Source organism: Penicillium chermesinum (assembly GCF_028974085.1).
Source record: "Penicillium chermesinum strain IBT 19713 chromosome Unknown utg000001l:1.0-1975020.0:1.0-1976611.0, whole genome shotgun sequence".
Taxonomy (NCBI): Eukaryota; Fungi; Ascomycota; class Eurotiomycetes; order Eurotiales; family Aspergillaceae; genus Penicillium; species Penicillium chermesinum.
In genome coordinates, this window is record NW_026695311.1 from 1,897,277 (window position 1) to 1,916,131 (window position 18,855).

At 43.4% G+C, this 18,855-nt stretch overlaps 6 protein-coding genes across 6 annotated transcripts; 2 read left to right on the forward strand and 4 right to left on the reverse strand.

Annotated features, from left to right (window-relative positions):
* Positions 1 to 2,861: 2,861 nt before the first annotated feature.
* N7468_000740 (DUF3435 domain-containing protein) lies at positions 2,862 to 5,496 on the forward strand (the record flags this gene model as incomplete). The annotated part of the gene is made up of 5 exons (XM_058470037.1): positions 2,862 to 3,190; positions 3,256 to 3,505; positions 3,568 to 3,890; positions 4,024 to 4,400; positions 4,457 to 5,496. The coding sequence occupies 5 exons, from the start codon at positions 2,862 to 2,864 to the stop codon at positions 5,494 to 5,496; spliced, it is 2,319 nt and encodes a 772-aa protein (XP_058336068.1).
* A 666-nt stretch (positions 5,497 to 6,162) lies between these two features.
* N7468_000741 (aminoglycoside phosphotransferase family protein) lies at positions 6,163 to 6,915 on the forward strand (the record flags this gene model as incomplete). Its single annotated transcript, XM_058470038.1, has 1 exon — positions 6,163 to 6,915. One exon carries the CDS (start codon positions 6,163 to 6,165, stop codon positions 6,913 to 6,915), a length of 753 nt encoding a protein of 250 aa, XP_058336069.1.
* A 1,963-nt stretch (positions 6,916 to 8,878) lies between these two features.
* N7468_000742 (kinase-like domain-containing protein) lies at positions 8,879 to 9,857 on the reverse strand (the record flags this gene model as incomplete). Its single annotated transcript, XM_058470039.1, has 2 exons — positions 8,879 to 9,712; positions 9,765 to 9,857. 2 exons carry the CDS (start codon positions 9,855 to 9,857, stop codon positions 8,879 to 8,881), a joined length of 927 nt encoding a protein of 308 aa, XP_058336070.1.
* A 1,449-nt stretch (positions 9,858 to 11,306) lies between these two features.
* Positions 11,307 to 11,771, reverse strand: N7468_000743 (uncharacterized protein; the record flags this gene model as incomplete). Its single annotated transcript, XM_058470040.1, has 1 exon — positions 11,307 to 11,771. One exon carries the CDS (start codon positions 11,769 to 11,771, stop codon positions 11,307 to 11,309), a length of 465 nt encoding a protein of 154 aa, XP_058336071.1.
* Positions 11,772 to 13,308: 1,537 nt separating this feature from the next.
* Positions 13,309 to 15,818, reverse strand: N7468_000744 (uncharacterized protein; the record flags this gene model as incomplete). The annotated part of the gene is made up of 4 exons (XM_058470041.1): positions 13,309 to 13,709; positions 13,759 to 15,037; positions 15,081 to 15,373; positions 15,425 to 15,818. The coding sequence occupies 4 exons, from the start codon at positions 15,816 to 15,818 to the stop codon at positions 13,309 to 13,311; spliced, it is 2,367 nt and encodes a 788-aa protein (XP_058336072.1).
* Positions 15,819 to 17,956: 2,138 nt separating this feature from the next.
* N7468_000745 (uncharacterized protein) lies at positions 17,957 to 18,628 on the reverse strand (the record flags this gene model as incomplete). The annotated part of the gene is made up of 2 exons (XM_058470042.1): positions 17,957 to 18,559; positions 18,608 to 18,628. 2 exons carry the CDS (start codon positions 18,626 to 18,628, stop codon positions 17,957 to 17,959), a joined length of 624 nt encoding a protein of 207 aa, XP_058336073.1.
* Between the last annotated feature and the right edge of the window lie 227 nt (positions 18,629 to 18,855).

An 18,855-nucleotide genomic window follows, 5' to 3' on the forward strand; every position in this document is an offset into this window, starting at 1 on the left:
ATTAAAATAGATAAGATATAAAAGATTTTATTTAGAATTATAAATCTTTTTTATAGATTATCTTTAATATAGATCTTTATTATTTATAGTTTTTTAAAAGATATTTTATAAAAAAGATAGTATCCTAAGATTAATTGTTAAATATCTATGTCCTCTAGTTTAATTTAGTAATTATTTTCTTAATAAGATAATAATATATCTAACTTAATTTTCGAAAATATATTAATAAATTTATAGTATTTTTTTAATAATATCTAATAAATCTTGATATCCTTATAAAATTAACTAGAATCTTCTTATTTATCTAGTTTATCTATAATATATAAGATATAGTTGATCGAGGTTATAAAGATTTCTATTCTTTGTTTTTTTATAAGATAATAATAATCTATATTACTAATAATAAAAATAGTAGTATTTTTTTTGGTTAATATATAAACTAGGATAAGCTTTATTTATTATACTAACTAGCAGAAAGTCTCTAATTAATATATCTAGATTATAACTTTCTTTAATATATACTTTATTTTTTTTATATCAACTTAGATTAGTAAGTTTTATTATAGGATTTTCTATTTTATTTATTCTCCTCAAATTTCGGCTTTCTATCTTTAGTTATATCTATTTATATCTTTTTAATAGATTATTTATATTATTATTAATATTTAGCTTTCGATTAATATCTTATAAGAAAACTAATAATAACTACTAGAATACTAGTTTAGGTTCTTTTCTTAGTTAGATTAATCTTATAGTTATTTAAATTTTTTTAGTTTATAATATATCTTAATATTAAAATATCTAAAAAATTATTATCTAAAAATAAAATCTTTCTTAGGATTTAATAAAATAATTATTATAAAAAACTAAACTAGATAATATCTCTTAAGTATTAATATTAGTTCTACTAGATAGATAATAGATAAGATATCTTAATTATTAAATATTTAGAAAAAAATTAACTAAAGAAAATATTTAGTTTAAAACTAGAATTATTATCTTAATATAAGTATTAGAGTTTAATTAATTAGGATAAAAATATTAACTTTTATATTAGTTAATATAATAATAATAAACAAAAATCTATTATAGATTATTTTTATATAAATTATAAAACTATTATTATCTATAAAATATTTAAAGTTGGTCTTATAAGATAATAATAATATATATTTATCTAGGCTAGAGATTTGTTCTAAATAAATTCTTTTCTTAAATTCTTGAGTTCGAATAAACCTATCTTAGACTAATCTTTATTTTTCTTAGTTATAATAGTATTAGTTAATATAATAATAATACTCTATACTAGATATATTTAATAGTTATATAAAATATAGTCTGGCTTGGTATAGAATAAGTAAAAACCTTTTTCTAAATAATAATTTTTTTTCTTTTTTAATAAAAGAATTTATAATAATTATTATTTATTTAGCTTATTATCTATAATACTAGACTTTGAAGATACTAGTTGTAGACTAAGAGAGGGCTATATTTTTTTCGATTTAGTTCTTTTATTATTTCCTAGAGATAATTAATATCTAGATCTATTATTTAACTATTAGTAAATAACTCGATTAGATATATAATATTTTTTTAGGAATATCTTATATAAGATTAAGAGATTATTATAATCTAAAAAGAGGTGATTCTATATTAGAGTCAGAAGATAGTTATAAAGTTCTTTTTTTATGTTGTTATTATTCTTAAATATCTTATTTTATAAGATAAATCTAGTAAATTTTTTGATAAAATCTTTAAAGCTATCTTTTAATTTTATCTTTAATTTTTTAAAAATAGTTTAAATTATTTTTTATTTATAGGAATTATAATAGATTAATTATAGATGATTAAGTATATTATTAGAATTAGTATATTTATTAGATGTTCTAGATATTATTTAAGATCTAATCTAGGAAAGTATATTATTATTATAATAACTAATAATATATATTATATAATAAATGACTGTTAGATAATAGTCTATATTTAGTTATAGCTTTTATTTTATTATTATATATTATTATTTAAACTTTAAGATATCTCTTTCAAAGAATATAGATATATCTAATATCTTAGAAAACTTAATATATCAGTCTATTAAAGATATAATATTTATTTTTCTTTTTTATTAGATCTAAAACTAACAAAAAGATTTTATTATTATCTAGTATTTATTTTTAGATCTTTTTTTATCTCTAAGTTATCTCTTTAAGTTATTTTTTAATATATAAGACTTAATTTATTATTTCTTAATATTATTTCTAGATCTAGATAACAACTTGGACTTACCAAAGGGGTGCCTTTTTCGGCGTCAAGTGCAGCCCTTTTCGGCCGTCATTTGGTAACACGTGATGCCGTGGTCGCGACACGCTCTTGCCATGTTAAGACCACGCACCAGAACGACCCACTCCGTAGCGCTCTGGTCTCGCTCGGCCTCCTCACCCCTGCACGCTCTCTGCCGCCCCGGCCTTAGCGAAGGCCAAGTGTTGGTTCGACATAGGAGGGCACCAAAGATGGCTTTACTGTCGCAGTACCCACAGACGATAGTGCCTGCTCGCTGTGGCTATCTTTCCCTATATTTACCTCACCCTCCCACCTCCTCTCCCTCGATCGCAAGTACTTCCCTTTCAACTGTCCTTCTCTTTCTCGGCTCTAATCTGTCCTTTTCTCCGACTCACGCTTGCCTCTGCCACGTTTGACCGGCCCAACTCTAGGGCATCGCCCTCTAAAACCAGGCACACTTTGATCTCTGTGTAAACCACCTATCCTCTTCACCAACTCGTGGTCTCGTCGGCTGGCATCTTGGCCTCTATGCCCTCGCTAACTCTATTCTCCTAGTTATTCGCCTAGTCATTCCGACCATGAAGCGTCCTCGAGGACAGTCGGATAGCACGCTTAAAGAAGATACTAGCGGTGAGGACTCTAGTACCACGCCTGCGAGCGATTCAGAGCACGACGACGCCACCTATGAGACGGAACTTTCAGAGCCAGAATATGACCCTGGGCCCCGAAAGCGTATGCGACCGGATAAGGAACTTTACCCAGAACCTCAGCTCTGCGCTGACGCCGCAGACTTTTACGAGGACCCCCTAGATGAAGGCGGGCTTGATCTCTCTGACATTCCAGAGGATTTCGATAAAGCACCAGGTACCATTGAGCGACAGGAGCGGATCGAGAGTCGGTGGGAAAGGTAGGTGGAGCGTCGAGACCTCCTTCACTCTATATCTTCTAAGCGCTAGACAGGTACTGTAACAGCCAAGTACGAAACCGGCCTAATGAGCCGAAATGGTACGAGGTCGAGGAAGCGCTCCGTGGGGCGTCGAACAACGACTTATATCGGTTTCTTCGCTGGTGTCTCCAAATCGATCGCGGTAAAGATGGACGGCATCTCAAGGGTATCAACAAGGCTAGCACCCTTGAGACCGACTGGAAGAATCTCCGCTTGTACTATCAGAAACTTACCAAGATTGTGATCAACGATAAAGATAGCTCGGAAATACGACGGGTTAGTGTTCTTCGGGTGTATCCTAGTTGAACTCTATGACCTTGACTAACCGTGGAATACAGGGCATGAAATTTTTGGTACAAGATTTTGGTTTGGATACACAACCTGGAAAGAAGACGCCGGTCTATATCGAGGATATCGTCCCTTTCAATGAGACAATTCTATCAACCCAGGAGAAGAAATTCCATTTAGGCTTCCAACGGATCCAAGTGTGCATTTTCAATTCCCTGGGCATCTTCACGGTACACCGGCGAAGTGCGCTGTTGAGTCTCCAATTCAAGGATCTCCGGATTTCTCTCCAGAAGGATCCCCAAGGCGGCCCGCCCATCCCCTTGATCGAACTTACTCCCGAAGGGACCAAGAAGTTTCTTGGGTTGACTAAATTGTACGGCAAGCGTTGCCCCTCTTTTCCCTTCTCGCTTCTCCCTCCACATAGTAGATGACCATGTCTCTCGAGAGTTCCAAAGGACTCTAAGGATTTCAAGACCATAATGCTAACTCTGCCGACTCATTTCTAGAACTACTTTCGCACTCCCCGAGATCGTCTACGGCCCTTCTCTGGTGATATGCCCGCACACGCTGCTTTTGGGCGTCCTATTCCATGCGCGGGCGTTCCGGAATCAGAGGCTGACCTCGAAGGCGCAGCTCCGGAAACTCTTAATCAACAAGGCCTGCGAGCAACTTCTGGTGCCTTTGGATCCAGAAAAGTCTGATTGGTACATATTCTGCAAGACCGAATTAATCAAAGGCGTCCCGACAATTCAACGAACTAAGCAGATGTCTAAGGCTACGATGTCCACCTTATTGGTCCAGTTTGGCGAGATTCGCGGGTGGAAAGGAGCCTTCCACGCTCACCAGTTCCGATATGGAAGCGGTAAGGTGCTTAACGAAAGTGGTGAGTTCTTACATCGACACTGTGGAAGGTCTCTAAGAGGTGGCTGACATCTGCAGGGTGGGTGAGCAAGGAGCAGCACCAGTTGATCATGAAGCATGCCAGTCCTCGTACGTTTCTTAACCACTATCACCCCCTGGAACATGATACCGACGTGATACGGATTATCTGTGGCCTTGACCCGGATGTGGAATTGATGCGTGCCGTCACACGGCAAAGCCGCTGGCGGGACACTCGACGCCCTCGTTATCTGACTGATCAGCAGCGAGCTCAAGTTGAAGATCATCCCGAAATGGAGGAAGCCCGGCGCAGCCTGAACAAAATCCGCGTACAATATGAAGAGACCCGGGAACCCGGTCTATTTCTCCGGCTTGAGCAGCGGAAGAAGGAGGTGGTAAACACGCGGAAGAGGTTGCACCGTAGCCTTAGACAGGAGGTCCGAGAGAAATTTGACGAAGAACAAGCCTTCTTAGACATAGAAGCACAGCTGTCGGGTACGGCCGTCCAGGAAGAGTATGAAGACCGGTCATCTCTAGAGGACACTATGCACCCTCTTCAGTTGCATCTTGTGCAAAGTCTTCTTTCCTACCCGGTGTCCAACTCAGTAGAGGATGAGTGGCGTCGACGCGATGCAGGTACCGAGGCTGTTGCGCAGTACTGCGATGTTCATGAAGGAGGCCCACCGCGAGGCCGGCCGAGGAAGAAAGCCTCTGAATCTGCTTTATTGGCTGAGTCGGTAACTCCGCCGCAGGCCGTACAGCCGACTCAAACCGATCCCGACCCGGGGGTTGGATCTGATTCTGAACCCCCGAGACCGACACGTGCGACCAGGGAATATCTTGCTAAAGCTAAGCGACCGGCGGCATGCTTCCAATGCTTTGCCAGTGAGGAAGCCCCGGAAAGTGTGCGCTTCCAGATGTTTCACGACGCTGGTTGTGTCACGCGTCACTTTGATGCTATCCACCTAGACGAAATGCCGCTCCGGTGCAACTGGTGTGAAATCACGTTGTTGCATCGAATGGGATTTCAGCGCCATGCCATTGATGTGCACCGTGTCCGTAGTCGCAGGAAATGCCCAAATCCTGTGCTGGATCTGTAGACGCGAGAGTCGACGCGACTATCATTGGGAAGCCGAGTTTGTCCGCAATTGAGATATTCAGGTCACAAGTATGATAGTCGTGCCATCCTGCGTGAAGAATTTTAGGGCTTAGCCGTTTCTTTGAGGACTTAGAAGACCCCGAGAATGAGGCATATTAGGAGGAAGCGGAACAGGCCATTAAGTGAGCTACATATGTGCGTGACAAGTATTCGTTAGCCGTACCTGAGCCAGGCTTGCGTGCTGTCAGCAGGGATTAAGCGTTGTCGAAATATTATGTTTCATGGGCCTTAACTAGTAAAAAAGCCCCCCACATTCAGAAATCATATAGGCTCCTATCACTCGGCACGTGACAGTCAAATAATCGTTAAAACCCCGGCCTAAGCACGATTCTAGACCTTCCAGCCTTGGGAGCCTGCACCCTTGTCTTTCTCTTCCTACGCACACCGCCGGGCCTGTTCACATGAGCGGCCCATCACGCTAATTATAATTAGATTCCTTCTTCGTCCTCAACCATCGTCTACTTTCAGTCAACTTCCAGCAGAGTAACGCGAACCCGCTTCCGTCATATTCTTCGTCCGATTTGTCTTCTCGGTGAACTGAGAAGATCTTCTTACCTACGTTGGTTCCTTCCACACGAACGTACTTGACCAAAGACCAGGCAGCCATATGTCGACTCTGGATGACAGCAGCTCCGTTGACGATGACCCACAAAACTCCCAAGCGGGCAACAAGGGCTTGCATAGTCGCTCGCCTTCGCCTGATGGATGCATTGGTGTGACCTTTGAAAGAGGATATTATCATTTCGATCGTATTTTCATCAAGCGAAGCCTCAGACCCAGCGAATTCAAAACCTCACAGAGAGGCCTTCACGTCCCTCGCCTTGGAAAAGAGAGGCTTCAGAACGAAGCCGAAACGCTAAGATTTATTCAACGCAAGACCAACATACCTGTCCCGACAGTGTACGGTGCCTTTGACATGGACGATTCGTATTATCTGATTACAGAATACATTCGGGGGACACCCATGTCCCAGCTTTCTGACGATGAGAAAGAAATTGTCCGCGATGAAATCTCTCAGCACTTAGCCACTCTTCGCGAACTTAAATCGGACACTATAGGTGGGCCTGCTGGGATCGTGATTCCTCCCTACCGAGTCATGAGACGCACAGACAATGACGTGTGGCCCAAGAAGTCATCTCAGACTACGGAATATGTATTTTGTCACAATGATCTATCTCAACCAAATATCATTGTTGATCCTGATACACTGAAGATACGAGCAATTATTGATTGGGAATATGCCGGGTTCTTCCCTCAATACTTTGAAGCGCCCTTTTACGAACGACTGGGGCCGTCGGTCCCAATTGGTGGCGAAAAGGATGATGTTGATGATTTACTCGAATTCTTGGGACAATGTTAAGCAATAGCATGCACTAAGGAGTGAAGTGCAATGCGAACATTATTTTCTACTGAAGACACGTAGAAAACAGAGCAGACACAAGACCGATTCCATCATTGGAGTTTTCCTATCCCGTATTAGACTGGAGCATCCGAGAAAAATCGTAAGGTTCTGCAGAAAATCAATACTTTGCATCGTGCTATTCCCTGAAAACAATAGAGGAACTCACTTAATGCGGCGGCTTAAAACAATTCGGACATTCTGGTTGAGTGGTGGAGACTTTCGTTCCACAATGTTTGCAGGACACTATTTCGGATGGCATTCTGATTGAGACGAGTTCTGAGATTGTCTTGTCAGCTTGCAACGGTAAAGGGACAAATGTCTCTTACTGAGGCTACTCACGATTTTATAATGATCTTTCTCATAAACAAATATGAGTAATTGAAATATTTTTGATTGAGCTGTCAGCCCAATTTATACCTAGGCTTCCGGATCCAGGCATGAGCGCTTGAAAGCGGGGAACCCTGTCCCAACCTCTGGAACGTGAGGCTTTTCATGAGGGTCGAGCGGAGTAAACGTAGCAGGATGTGATGGAGCATTGATAGCAGGCTCTTTTAGATAGGGATTCTGGCAAAATAACTGTCTATAATTGGCTCAAAATTGATGTGATACCTCGTGCAGGTGAAACGATCCGTGCGACGGTCGTCTCCTTGTGGCTGATGAACCGCGATTGGTCATTGAGCGCCAATCAAATTCAAGAGCAGCTATTGGCACGTAAGTGGGCGCAACTTATAGTCCACTTTGCAGACACAATCACCAATCATATCTTCTGGTATGAGCTGGTTTCTTGGCCTGCATATGCCGCTCAACTTTCTCAATAAATAATCAGTAACTCTTGAGAATCTGAAATAAGTCTTGTGACCATGAAAGATAATAAGTATTTTCCTTGTTATGAATTCTTGATGCTCATTGCTCATACCTGAAGAATTGTGCGTCCATATTGTAGGTATGTTCCATTCACTGCTGAATCTACCACTGATAAGGCTCTAGGGAGCGAGAAACCCCGGTATACCTCAACAAGTCTACTCGAAATGTGCTGGTGGGAGCACCCGCCCCGATATACTTTTCAAGGTGTAAACACAGGGTGAATCTTCCCCCAAAATCCACTCGCCACATGTGCTCAGACGCTCTGAATCGTACCCCGCCGACGTTTTGCGAACCCATCCGAGATACAACAAAAACATCGAGTACGAACCGTCGCGATATCTGTCCTAATTGTCGGTTCAAAACCCCTACGCTTGAGGAACATGACAGTGATGGGTCTAGAAGAGACGGCTCAACATGGGGTGTAGCGTCAGGAAACGCTGAGGCCAGGACCTAAGTCAAGGTTGGTGGTGGGTACAAAATAAGCGATACCCACGATAATGGCTAAAGATATGGGGTTTCAGCATTTTCCGTAACTATCTTATTAGGTGCGGATTTATATTACATCATGACAACCGAAGTAGCCGATATTTGACCTAGGAATCTGACCGGCTGACCCTTTTCCACTTTAAACATCAACATTGGCTGCACAAAAGATCAAGAACCAGCCATTCTATCCACTAGACCCAAAGCTCCTCTTCGGCCTCCAGAGCAGCAAGCTTGGTCTCGATGTGCGGGTCCACGAAGTCGTAGATGTTCTTGCCGTTCCACCGTTGACCTGGATCTCCATCAGGTGGGCCTTCTTCTGCTTGATGGGGGCAAACAATCGGAACGATCGTCCCTGATATTCGCCTCAAGACCGAGTGCTAAATCAAAGATTTGATGGTTGTAGGTTCGAGGCAAGCGCCTTATTTCTAGGTTAAAGAACGGTTTGAAGTACAGGAAGAATGTGTTATAAGATCAGCTTTGACGTACATTTACACTAGAAAAAAGAGACACCCCATCTTGTTTCTCATCATGCCAAGTGCTTGTAGTAACATAAGACCGGAAGCCATTATAGTTAAGAACCTAGACCACCCAAAACCGAACGTGCATCTTTTTCCAAAGCATCCGCACCAGCATAATCACCACTCAAGCACTTCTCAATGACATGGCCACAGAAGAGATTGTCTGTCTTAGGAAGTACATCAGGTTTAGGCCAGCCAGAGTGTTCTGGGGAAAAAAAATAATAATGATGGGCCTTCCAAACAGCAATGGAGTAGATAATCCAACCAAGGTGGAGGATTTCAATCCTCGCAGTCAAATCGTTTTCGCGGATGGTGTTCATATCAGCCGTCAATGGTAGTAAAATGGACTGACCGAAGTCTACAAATTTGAGTTGATCCTGAAAGACCAGGATATTGCGTAGAGCAATTTCGTCCAAGAACACTTTCCGTGAGTGCACATAGGACAAAGTCCTTATGAGGGACAGTATCCATTCCACCTTGACAGAACGTGGAGGTTCTGTGCGGCACTCAATGTAGCTCTGTAGATCGCCTTGTTTTGAAAATTCCAGCTCAATTCCATATGGAGAGATGCAAGTACAAGACACGATCCCCTTATTATAGCCTAGCCGTTTGTAGACCTGCGTTTCATGGAGTAAAGTGGACGTGTTTATTTCATTCATATACTGCGCATTAAGCCGCTCGGGTTCGGTGAGATTCTCAAGGGCATAGACCTTTGCTTTCTTCACAACCCGATAATCATCGATCTTGAACACGATGCCAGTCATACCAATGCCAACAACGGCAAGATCGACGTAGGGATCGAATGGGAAATTTTCGTATAGCGTCGTTACCGCATAGGATTCATGGGGAGGTGCTTGATAATGTCGTGGTCGGAGATTCCTCAAACCCTGAAGCGGTTAGCAAGCGGTATTCCCTTGAGCCTCGTGGTTGCTAACCCACCACCTTCCCTATAAACCAATGTGGCCCACACTGAATGGAATTGCGCAGGACAGATATCAGAGAAGCGAAATAGGCCTGTATCTGGAGAAGCATGCTTGAAGAAGGTGTGGAGGTGTGGAGGTAAGCTTAAATTGGCACTGGCCCTTGCTACCCGCAAGAGGACCTGAATAATCCCGACTATTCGGATCAATGCTTATTCCGATGCCGAATTTCTGCGGCATCACGACACGCTATTGACTACGCTGATCGGTCTTTGCCTAGCGCAAAGTAGGAAAGCTGATTGTGTTATTCCCCTTTCTCGAATCAATTAATTATCAAATCCAGACTACCATACATTCCAGTTGAACTACTTAAAAGGTTGGGTACAATTTGATGCCCAAAATACCATGATTAGTCAGGTCAAGTGATCACATGAGATTCCGATGCCCCTCTTTGCGGCAGTAAGTTTTCACTCTTCCAAATATTACGAACCACTGTCGAGATTCGAGGTTTTCTTCGTACCCCTTACTCTTGCCCGACGAATGTCCTGGCCCAGCACCATCGATACACGAGTACATTTGGTTTAGCCGGCCGGGGTTCTTCACCTCCAACGGGATTCTCTCCTGCGCTGTTCAACTCGACTCTTTCAAACGCTTAAAATCGGCGCGTCAGCTGTTTCTGTACGAACTTGGAGTGGCATTGGTTTGCGTGCCAGGCGATTCAGTCAATGGCTACGTTGTATACCTTAAATGTTCAACATTGTGCCGAAAACAATGAGCAGCTCGTAGAGTTGTTTAAGGACAAGGTACGTATTGGAACTACCACTTCAAGGACGAAAACCAACACATTCTCAGACAAAATACCACAGTGCAGAGCTAGAAGGTGCTGGCTCAGAAAAAGATTGGATAGCACCAGATCCATTCTTAGTATTTGGCCCTTTCGAACACACAGCCGCGGTTATAATCAATGGTGGTGGGGGCGTTGTCAGTATATTGAACGGCAATGAGTGCATAAAGAGCTATCCGGAGGCTGGTGCGGAAACCGCAGTCACAATGGTGTTCCTTGAGGTTGGGTTCTATTGCTGGAGTATGAAAGGCTCTCGTGTAAAAGTTATAAAGCGATCAGACACACCCGTTGGATGATCTTGGTTTATTAAGTTATACTGTATATTTTCGCATGATCTGGCTAGCAATCTCTAGTGGTATAAGCATGTATGGTTGCTGAAAGAAGGGATCAGGGAGTACAATCTGCAGTTGGTCCCCATGTCCTTTCTGAATGGTCTCCTGAAGCACCTCGATTGCGGCAGGTTTGACAGGTATAGTGATAGGACCTCGAGGTTTGGCATGATCTGGTCTTTTCTCTCAATATAATAGCTCTGCCAAAAACAGTATCGAAACAGGTATATCACGCATACCTCCATATTCTGGATGTGGCTTACCACTTAAGGTAGAATCTTCAGTCATTTCTTGTGATACAACCTCTTGCCCCGGATTTGAACGTTGCAGACAAGTGGCTCCATTCTGCAATTCGTCGTTGCCTGGTATTATTAGCAGTATTCAGAGCCTACGCGGGTAGTAGGGCCAGACCTATGGGACGGCCAATTTGAAACTTGTCACGGAACTGGGTCTCAGCTGTCGGGATATTGTACTGAGCAGCAAGCAACGCGAGGGGCTCAGAAGTAAGTACACTGCCGTTATTGGCTATATATCTTACAAGCGTAGTCCTGTCCTTTTGGTTTAATGTGATGGCTTTGGTCTTCCCGATGCTTGCAGCGCACAAAGTGGCCATGCTTCTGCCATTACGACCACGGCGTATCTCGTAGAGGAAGTCTTGATAGACTCGGAATGGTCGCTCGCTTTGTTCGGAAGTCATAATACGAGCCGCGTTTGAAACGAGGGTGAAGCTTCTCTTGTTACCAAACCGACCTAAGGTCCTCACATCCTCAGCAACTTGGTGGATTTTTTCGCATATGTCTCTGAGACCAATAGGTATCTCGGATGGCCGCTCTCCAACACCGTTTTGGATCATATTGGAGGAAAGCCCGTTGCTGAGATATTGCTGAGGAACTGATGAGAAAGTAGGGAGTGGGAGTCAGCTAGTAATTAGGCAGCCAATAACCCCGCAATCATACGTCACAAGATCCTTATCACATTCACATGACTGTACTATAATAATCGCAGGAACTGAGTAAATACTCAGTAAAAGGTAAGCAATTTGTCAGCAAATACTCCGTAAATGTTGATAACTTAGTCGAGTCGAAAAAGAATAACGGAGATCATATGTCGATATCGATAAAATAATCGTTTTCTCTTTTTCTTTTTTCTTTCTTCGACTTGATGCCTACTTCATCTCCCTGGCCTAGATCCAGCCTCGACCTTTGGTGCGGTTGCCCATGCAGCTCAGTCGGGATAAAGGGGTAGTCAGAGTTGAGTATTAGATCTGTCGCTGTAGAATAGATAATCAAAGCTTTCATTCTATTTAAAGGCAAGAATATCAAACATCTTGAAACATATAAATACAATAACAGGAATAGGCAAGCAAAAAATGTCTTAAAACAACAACAAGCAGCAGATAATAGCGTGGTTGGTTCAATATCCAGAAGGCTAAACGCAGGGACAGGTTGCCGAAGCAGATCTAGTGGCCGATGTGGTCGCCGGGATGGATAACAACGAAGAAGTCGATGCTTTGAGTGTGCTCAAAGACGGTGTCACACTTTTAGTAGCCTTCATATCAGACGCGCTACAGAAACTCCCTTTCTTAAGGCCATTGTCCAGCACACATTCGGCTTTGTTTCCATTTCTGTTGAAGAACGTGACTTTCCCAGATTGGCTGACTTCGATCCAGGCAACGTTCTTGCCATTGTGATCCTGACCACATGCCGCAACATCCTTAGTAGTGGAGTTTCTGTGGGTTCTATCGCCATCTTCGATCATCTCTTTGATTGAACTCTATTTAGCTTGTTTCTTCAGATATTTGGAAGTGGGATATTCCTAACTCGAGCAGTCGTTTCCGTGCAACTTTGCAAACGGTGCAGAAAAGCCAGTACAACCGTGATTATCGTCGGAATATATCTGACACTCCCCTGCTGTATTATCGATAACCTGAAGTGTTCCCCCTAGGGAGGTACGGACAAAAAGTCCGATCACAGCTGCGGAGAGTAAAAGGTTCATAGTGAGAGGTTAAACAGGAGTAAGAAGAATGAAGTCCAATGGAAAAAGAAATAAGGAGGGAGCTTCCTCGGTATTTGTAATGAGAGCTTATTCCCTAGGCAAATTACGGCGCCGGTTTCAGTAACTAGGTCGATTCCCTTCTACGACAGTGGAACTACTATAAAGAGAATTCGAAACAGGACAGTAGGCTCCGAAACAGGACAGGGGGGGTGGAGATACTAGGCCCCATCCTTCTCCCTTCATCTCTCTTCTCCTCCCCACTCTGTTCCCCATCCTTCCTATTAGCCATAGGGGAGACTGGGGAGGTTGTAGGTAGAGTAAGGAGATATTCGGGCTAAGTCTTGATTACAGTATGTTAGAGGAAAATATTGCGGTATGAAATACAGAAGTTTGATTCACAATAATACTCGCTTATTTGGTTTTTTGTGATCATCGCCGGCCTTCCTTTTTCCGCTTTTCACATCCCATACTTTCATGTATTCTCTTAACTGATCAACAGACATCGTATCCTCTGGGATATTTGGGTTACCAGCCTTGTCCTTTCTTTCCACTAGAATGAGTTGTTGCCGTAAAGCTTCATCCAAAGTTTTATCAAAATCCGGACTTTGAAGCCCGTAGTCTTCATGAATCGATAGAAACCGATGCTCCTGGGATAGAAACCGTATTTCAGATCGAATCACATTCACGTCCTCCTTTAGGAATTTGTAGTATTCTCGGGACTCGAGAAGAAAGAACACCACCAATTGAGTGTTCTCAGATTCAAACCAGTCCTTCAGAATGGTTTCTGCCTTTTTTTCTATGCGCAATTCCGTTTCGCTTATTCAATTGGCCACTGTGGTCAGGACCCTCGAATCCAACTGCAAGTGGAATCAGATGCTTCTCTGAAGCTGGTGCGCCAGACTCCGGGTGCTCTAAGATATGAGCTTGAGATATGTTTCCTGGATCAGGATCGAGCATTGAAACGTCGCCAGCAATTTGTTGATTATCTGGGCTCTTATTCACCTGTTCAAGAGCGTCTGCCTGTATGTCGGCACTATCTTGCCGAGTGGGAGAAATGCACTCGGTATCATGCCCATCAATGTTGACTAAAGAAGTTTCCACGTTTTGTTGTCGAGAAGTGTCTGGTAGATCATCTACCAGTTTTTGAATATCACCAAAAAAACAGATTAAGATATCGCGTGTAACACCCAATGGGGTTGGGTAATCTTTCAAAGACACATCTTCCTTGAATATCGACCACAGGAACAAGTGTCTACGTAGTGTAGAATACTGATCAGAAGATGGGGTGTTGTATCTCCTCTCGGCGTTCTGGCTGGGGTCATCCGTCGTAAAGCTTGCACTCTGCGCTTCAGTATCTCGCGGGGCCCGTTTCTTGAGATAATATTCCAACACCTGGGGCACGAAATCCTCTGGTAGCTTTGTGCCTCTCATCTTCTCTGTTTGATCATCGTAAAGTGTGTGGAATAGGTCTCTGGGAATCTCCTTAATGAATTTTCTTTTTTGATTTGCAAGTTCGGTGATCTTAGATGATTGAAACCCAGCACTCTTCGCAAGCTTGGAAAGATTCCAGAGATTCAGTGCCTTGGTCCATACAGAGAATGATCTTTTGTCTGTTCGGTCTGGTTTGGGTATGTTGTCAACAAAATGTCGGAGTGCGAAGAGCCAAAGCTGCAGGATCGAAACCTCAACTGGAGTCCTCGACTTTTCCCTTTTCACTGATTGATGCTCAGATATCTGAATCTCGATAGTCTGATCTCCAAAAGAGGTCCAGGAACGTCTCATCGTAGTAAGGAAATCTCCCTTGGTTTCTATGTCACAAATTTGATGTAGGCCCTTGACAGGTCCATTCATGAACAAGGTATCCTGGACCAGGGTGTGAATTGATATCAATCTTCCAGGGAAATCGACGAGGCATTGGGCCAGGGTTTCCCGCTCACATAGAACCATTGGAAATACTGTCTTAGAGTTTATAAGCTCTAAGATATGTTCGCGGTCTTTGAGGGATATATGAGGGCAAAGCCCTTCCAGTAAACCAATTGAATCGGCATCGAGAAGATACTGGTTATCAGACGAGAACACAGCACTCCATCTTACGTGGATAGACCAGACGTACTGATATATCATCTACAATCATGAGCATCATTCACCGAAAGAGTTGTTCACATACCTGAGGATATCGAAATGCTAGCATTCGCTCAATATGAGAGGACCTCAGAGGCCGCCAAAATCCAACGAATGGTAAAAGCAAATCAAACCCCCTCAAGAAGTCTTTGTGTTTCTGAAGACGACGGAAGTTTGTTCGACGGCCATCAGAACGAAGCCTTGACCACCATTTTTGCTCTTGCAGTTTATTATTCTGAAGCTGGTTCAAACGTATATTGCGGTAGATCTCCCCGTCGGTATACTCCAGACTATTAGGAAATCCTTCTTTCAATCCAATTCGCGAATCATGGGAAAGAGCTGAGGAAGTTAGCTAATTTTAAACAAGGGGCTCTCTATTCACGGGCATACTGTCCAAGTATAGATCGACTAGCCACTTGTGCAGTCCAAACTCAAAGCCTGCGATCAATCGATGCCGTCCATAGATAATGTCGATTGTTTTGTCACCAAGGTCCAAACATGGAAACTGCCCTGGATCCATAAGAGAGGAATTGGAAATATTTTGCTTCTGTAGTACCTCATTTAGAACATCGGAGGGTATGACTGCAGCGATACGATTTTCAGGATCCAGGTTTGCACAGCCTTCCAGTTCAAAAATCTTGGTAAGGCGAGATATATTTGTCTTGTTACGATGTTCATCTCCGAGAGACAGGTTGCGAAACGGTATGACTGCGGATCCTCGGAAACTTTGTAATCGCTGCCGCGCTAACTCATTTCTTTGCTGCCCAAGAGTGTTCGAATCCATTGTATTGGTCAGAGGAAGTATTGGATTCGACGGTGAGCGCAAGGAAGGTGAACTTGACGTGCTATATTTACAGTTCAGCTCACAGTCCAGTTTCGGATCCTGTGAGGGGCCAATCAAGTGTGAGCCCCACTACCAGTCTACCCGCTGGCATCAACCTGCCGGCTGGCATCAACCTGCCGGCTGGCATCAATGTGCCGGCTGGCATGAACCTGCCGGCTGGCATGAATCTACGGGCTAGCATGAATCTACGGGCTGGCATGAATCTACGGGCTGGCATGAACCTGCCGGCTGGCATGAATCTACGGGCTGGCATGAACCTGCGCATGAATCTACGGGCTGGCATGAATCTACGGGCTGGCATGAATCTACGGGCTGGCATGAATCTACGGGCTGGCATGAATCTACGGGCTGGCATGAATCTACAAAATAAGGCATGGCGATAAATGATCCAGTACATTCAGCTAATAGATTCGCCCCCAAACAAATGTATATACACTTTACCGCTCTTCGCTGATTCATTCAACATGTGGCATTCGTCACAAGACAGCCAGAGATGCCACTGCTCCCGGGCCCACGAAACGCAGAAACGGCGTTCAAAGTAAAAGTGTTCCCTCTTTTTGAAGATCACACAGATCTGATCTTCCTTGGAGATACACCCCAGTTCATCCTTACAAAGGTTGCATAGCGTGTGGATATTGATCCTTCGCTTCGAAGGGAGTAGCAATGAAAGGGTTGCAGAGAACTTTGAACCGGGATCGTATGAGCGTATTTTGACGGTTGTCTTCCGAAATTCACTTTCTAAACAAGAAACACAGGAGCAGCTGATGATTGCCTTCATTCTTGGAGGTTTTGGGTCGGAAAAACAGATGAGTGCACATATACTATAAGTTAATTGAAGGTGAGTTTGGTTGAATTGAGATTCCTTCATAAAATTGACGGTTATTGGTACTTTATGTTTACACAGATAGTCCTCAAACAGATCTTGCTGAAACAGGACACCCTTCCGAAAAGGGAAGAAGAACCGAAACGTGTCATTCCGAACGGTATATTATCACTGGATCTTGCAACAAGAACCAGGAACTATAGTGTGCTGAGTGCGACTTCAAACATGAAGCTGCTGCCCCTGATGCTAGTATCGACTAGTGTTACACTGGCTAGAATGGCCACTGTGCTTCTGCCAGGGTTCCAAGACCGCCAGATGGAGGGAGTCTTGCTTAGTCAAGTTCGTCACCAAGTGATATTCAACCGGGCATCTTTGTTAGTTGAAGTTGACGATATAACTACTAGGGAAACAATACTTCGTCCCTACGTATCGATTGTCCTACAAACGACGGCGGTAAATCGAAGCACTGTGGAATCCCTACAAATGGATTAACAGCCATCATTGCCCCAAGTTGGATACACTTAATCCAGACAAACAAGCTGCATAAGTGAGTTTCTTGAGCAGAAGAATTTGGACATTGACTAAGAATCTTTGCAGTAGCGCGGAGGTATCCTGTGATATCCAGGGGACGACATATGCATCATGCCATGCGAGGGAGATCATCTCAACGCAGGGGCCCCTTGTGGGTAGAGACCTTAATTGGATGACAATACCAATCGTTACTTCTATGACAGAGACTGTCTCGGTCCCCAGCTCTATACCAACGAGTCTGACTACAGATCCCACGCCGGGAAGGTCACCTACTAGAACGCAATCCGCCACTCGCACGGCATCTACCCAAAACAACGCAATCTCGATGACGTCATTCGTAGAAGCCGTTTATCGCGCAGGGGTTTCAGTACTAGCAGGGTTGATGATGATAGGCCTAGTGGGGCTTCCAGCCCCTCTTCTCGTGATTGATCAGCGATTTCTTTAGTTAACTAGGACCGGTGATATATAACTTCTTTGTTAGTTATGTACTGCGTAGCCCCGAGCGGCGCAGACCCCTGTAAATCCGTGCACAGACCCCGTCAACACGGGATGTCCTACCAATGAAACACAAAGACTACGCACTGTTGGTTATTTTGTGGAGAAGCCGGGCACATGTTCCGGGCCGTCAAGCCAATTACCATACTCTGTAGAGAAGACAAAGAATTGCTATCAAAGGGCGTACATAATGAAACTGGGCAGACAACAGGGCAGATAGTGAACCTTATTAAGATAGCGTCTGATCTTCTGTCTTGATTGTTGGACCATCTGTCACTATGTCGATTGACGAAGGCGTGGATGGCCTGTTCCTCGCCAGGGTCGTCTGATCATAATGGAATAAGCCGCTAGATGCTTCTTCGAAATGGACTCTCAATTCCCGCAAACTCTGCTCCTTGAGCTTCAAAGTCTCCTGAAGGCAGATTATCAGGTCTTTCTGCTGTGCATTCTCCGCCTGGAGTTCCTGAATTTGACGGGCATTGTCCCCATTGCTCAAATGGGAAAATAGGCAGTCGAAAGTGGGTTTAAGCCCAGATAGTCGAGTCTCTAAATCTCGAACTTTGCGCCTTTCTAGTGCAAGGTCATGAACCATGACGTAGCATGCGTCATTTGCCCATTTCACTGAAGCTTCATGCTGAGATCTCGAATTATTGAGCTGAGATATGACTCTTTCGATTTGTATACAATGCATCCGCAACCCGTGGTATGCCGCGGAGTCTTCAGCAATTCGGGATTCGAGGCGAGCCTGATAGGACTTGGACTCCTCTGCCTGTCGAAGGAGCTTCTCGATAATGACAATCAGATCCCGACATTGGCCTGGGTCGTACTTGCGCTAGAATAACGTTAGATACTTGCTGCCAAGTTTGAATGTTCGAAATACCTGGTTCTCGCTTTGAGGCATATTTGCTTCCGCAGTATGGCTTTTTGGTCCAAAAGCCTGCGATATATGATAGATTATATGGATACGACGGACTAAGATGTCCTGTAACGGAAAACGGAGGTGCTGTATCAAAGTCGGTAGTGGGGGGGGGGTGGGGGGGGGGGTTAGGGAGGCAAAATTACAACCATTAGAATACACCTGTTTCGGCCTCAGAACGTAGCTGTATCTTGACTGTCCTAGCCTTGCGC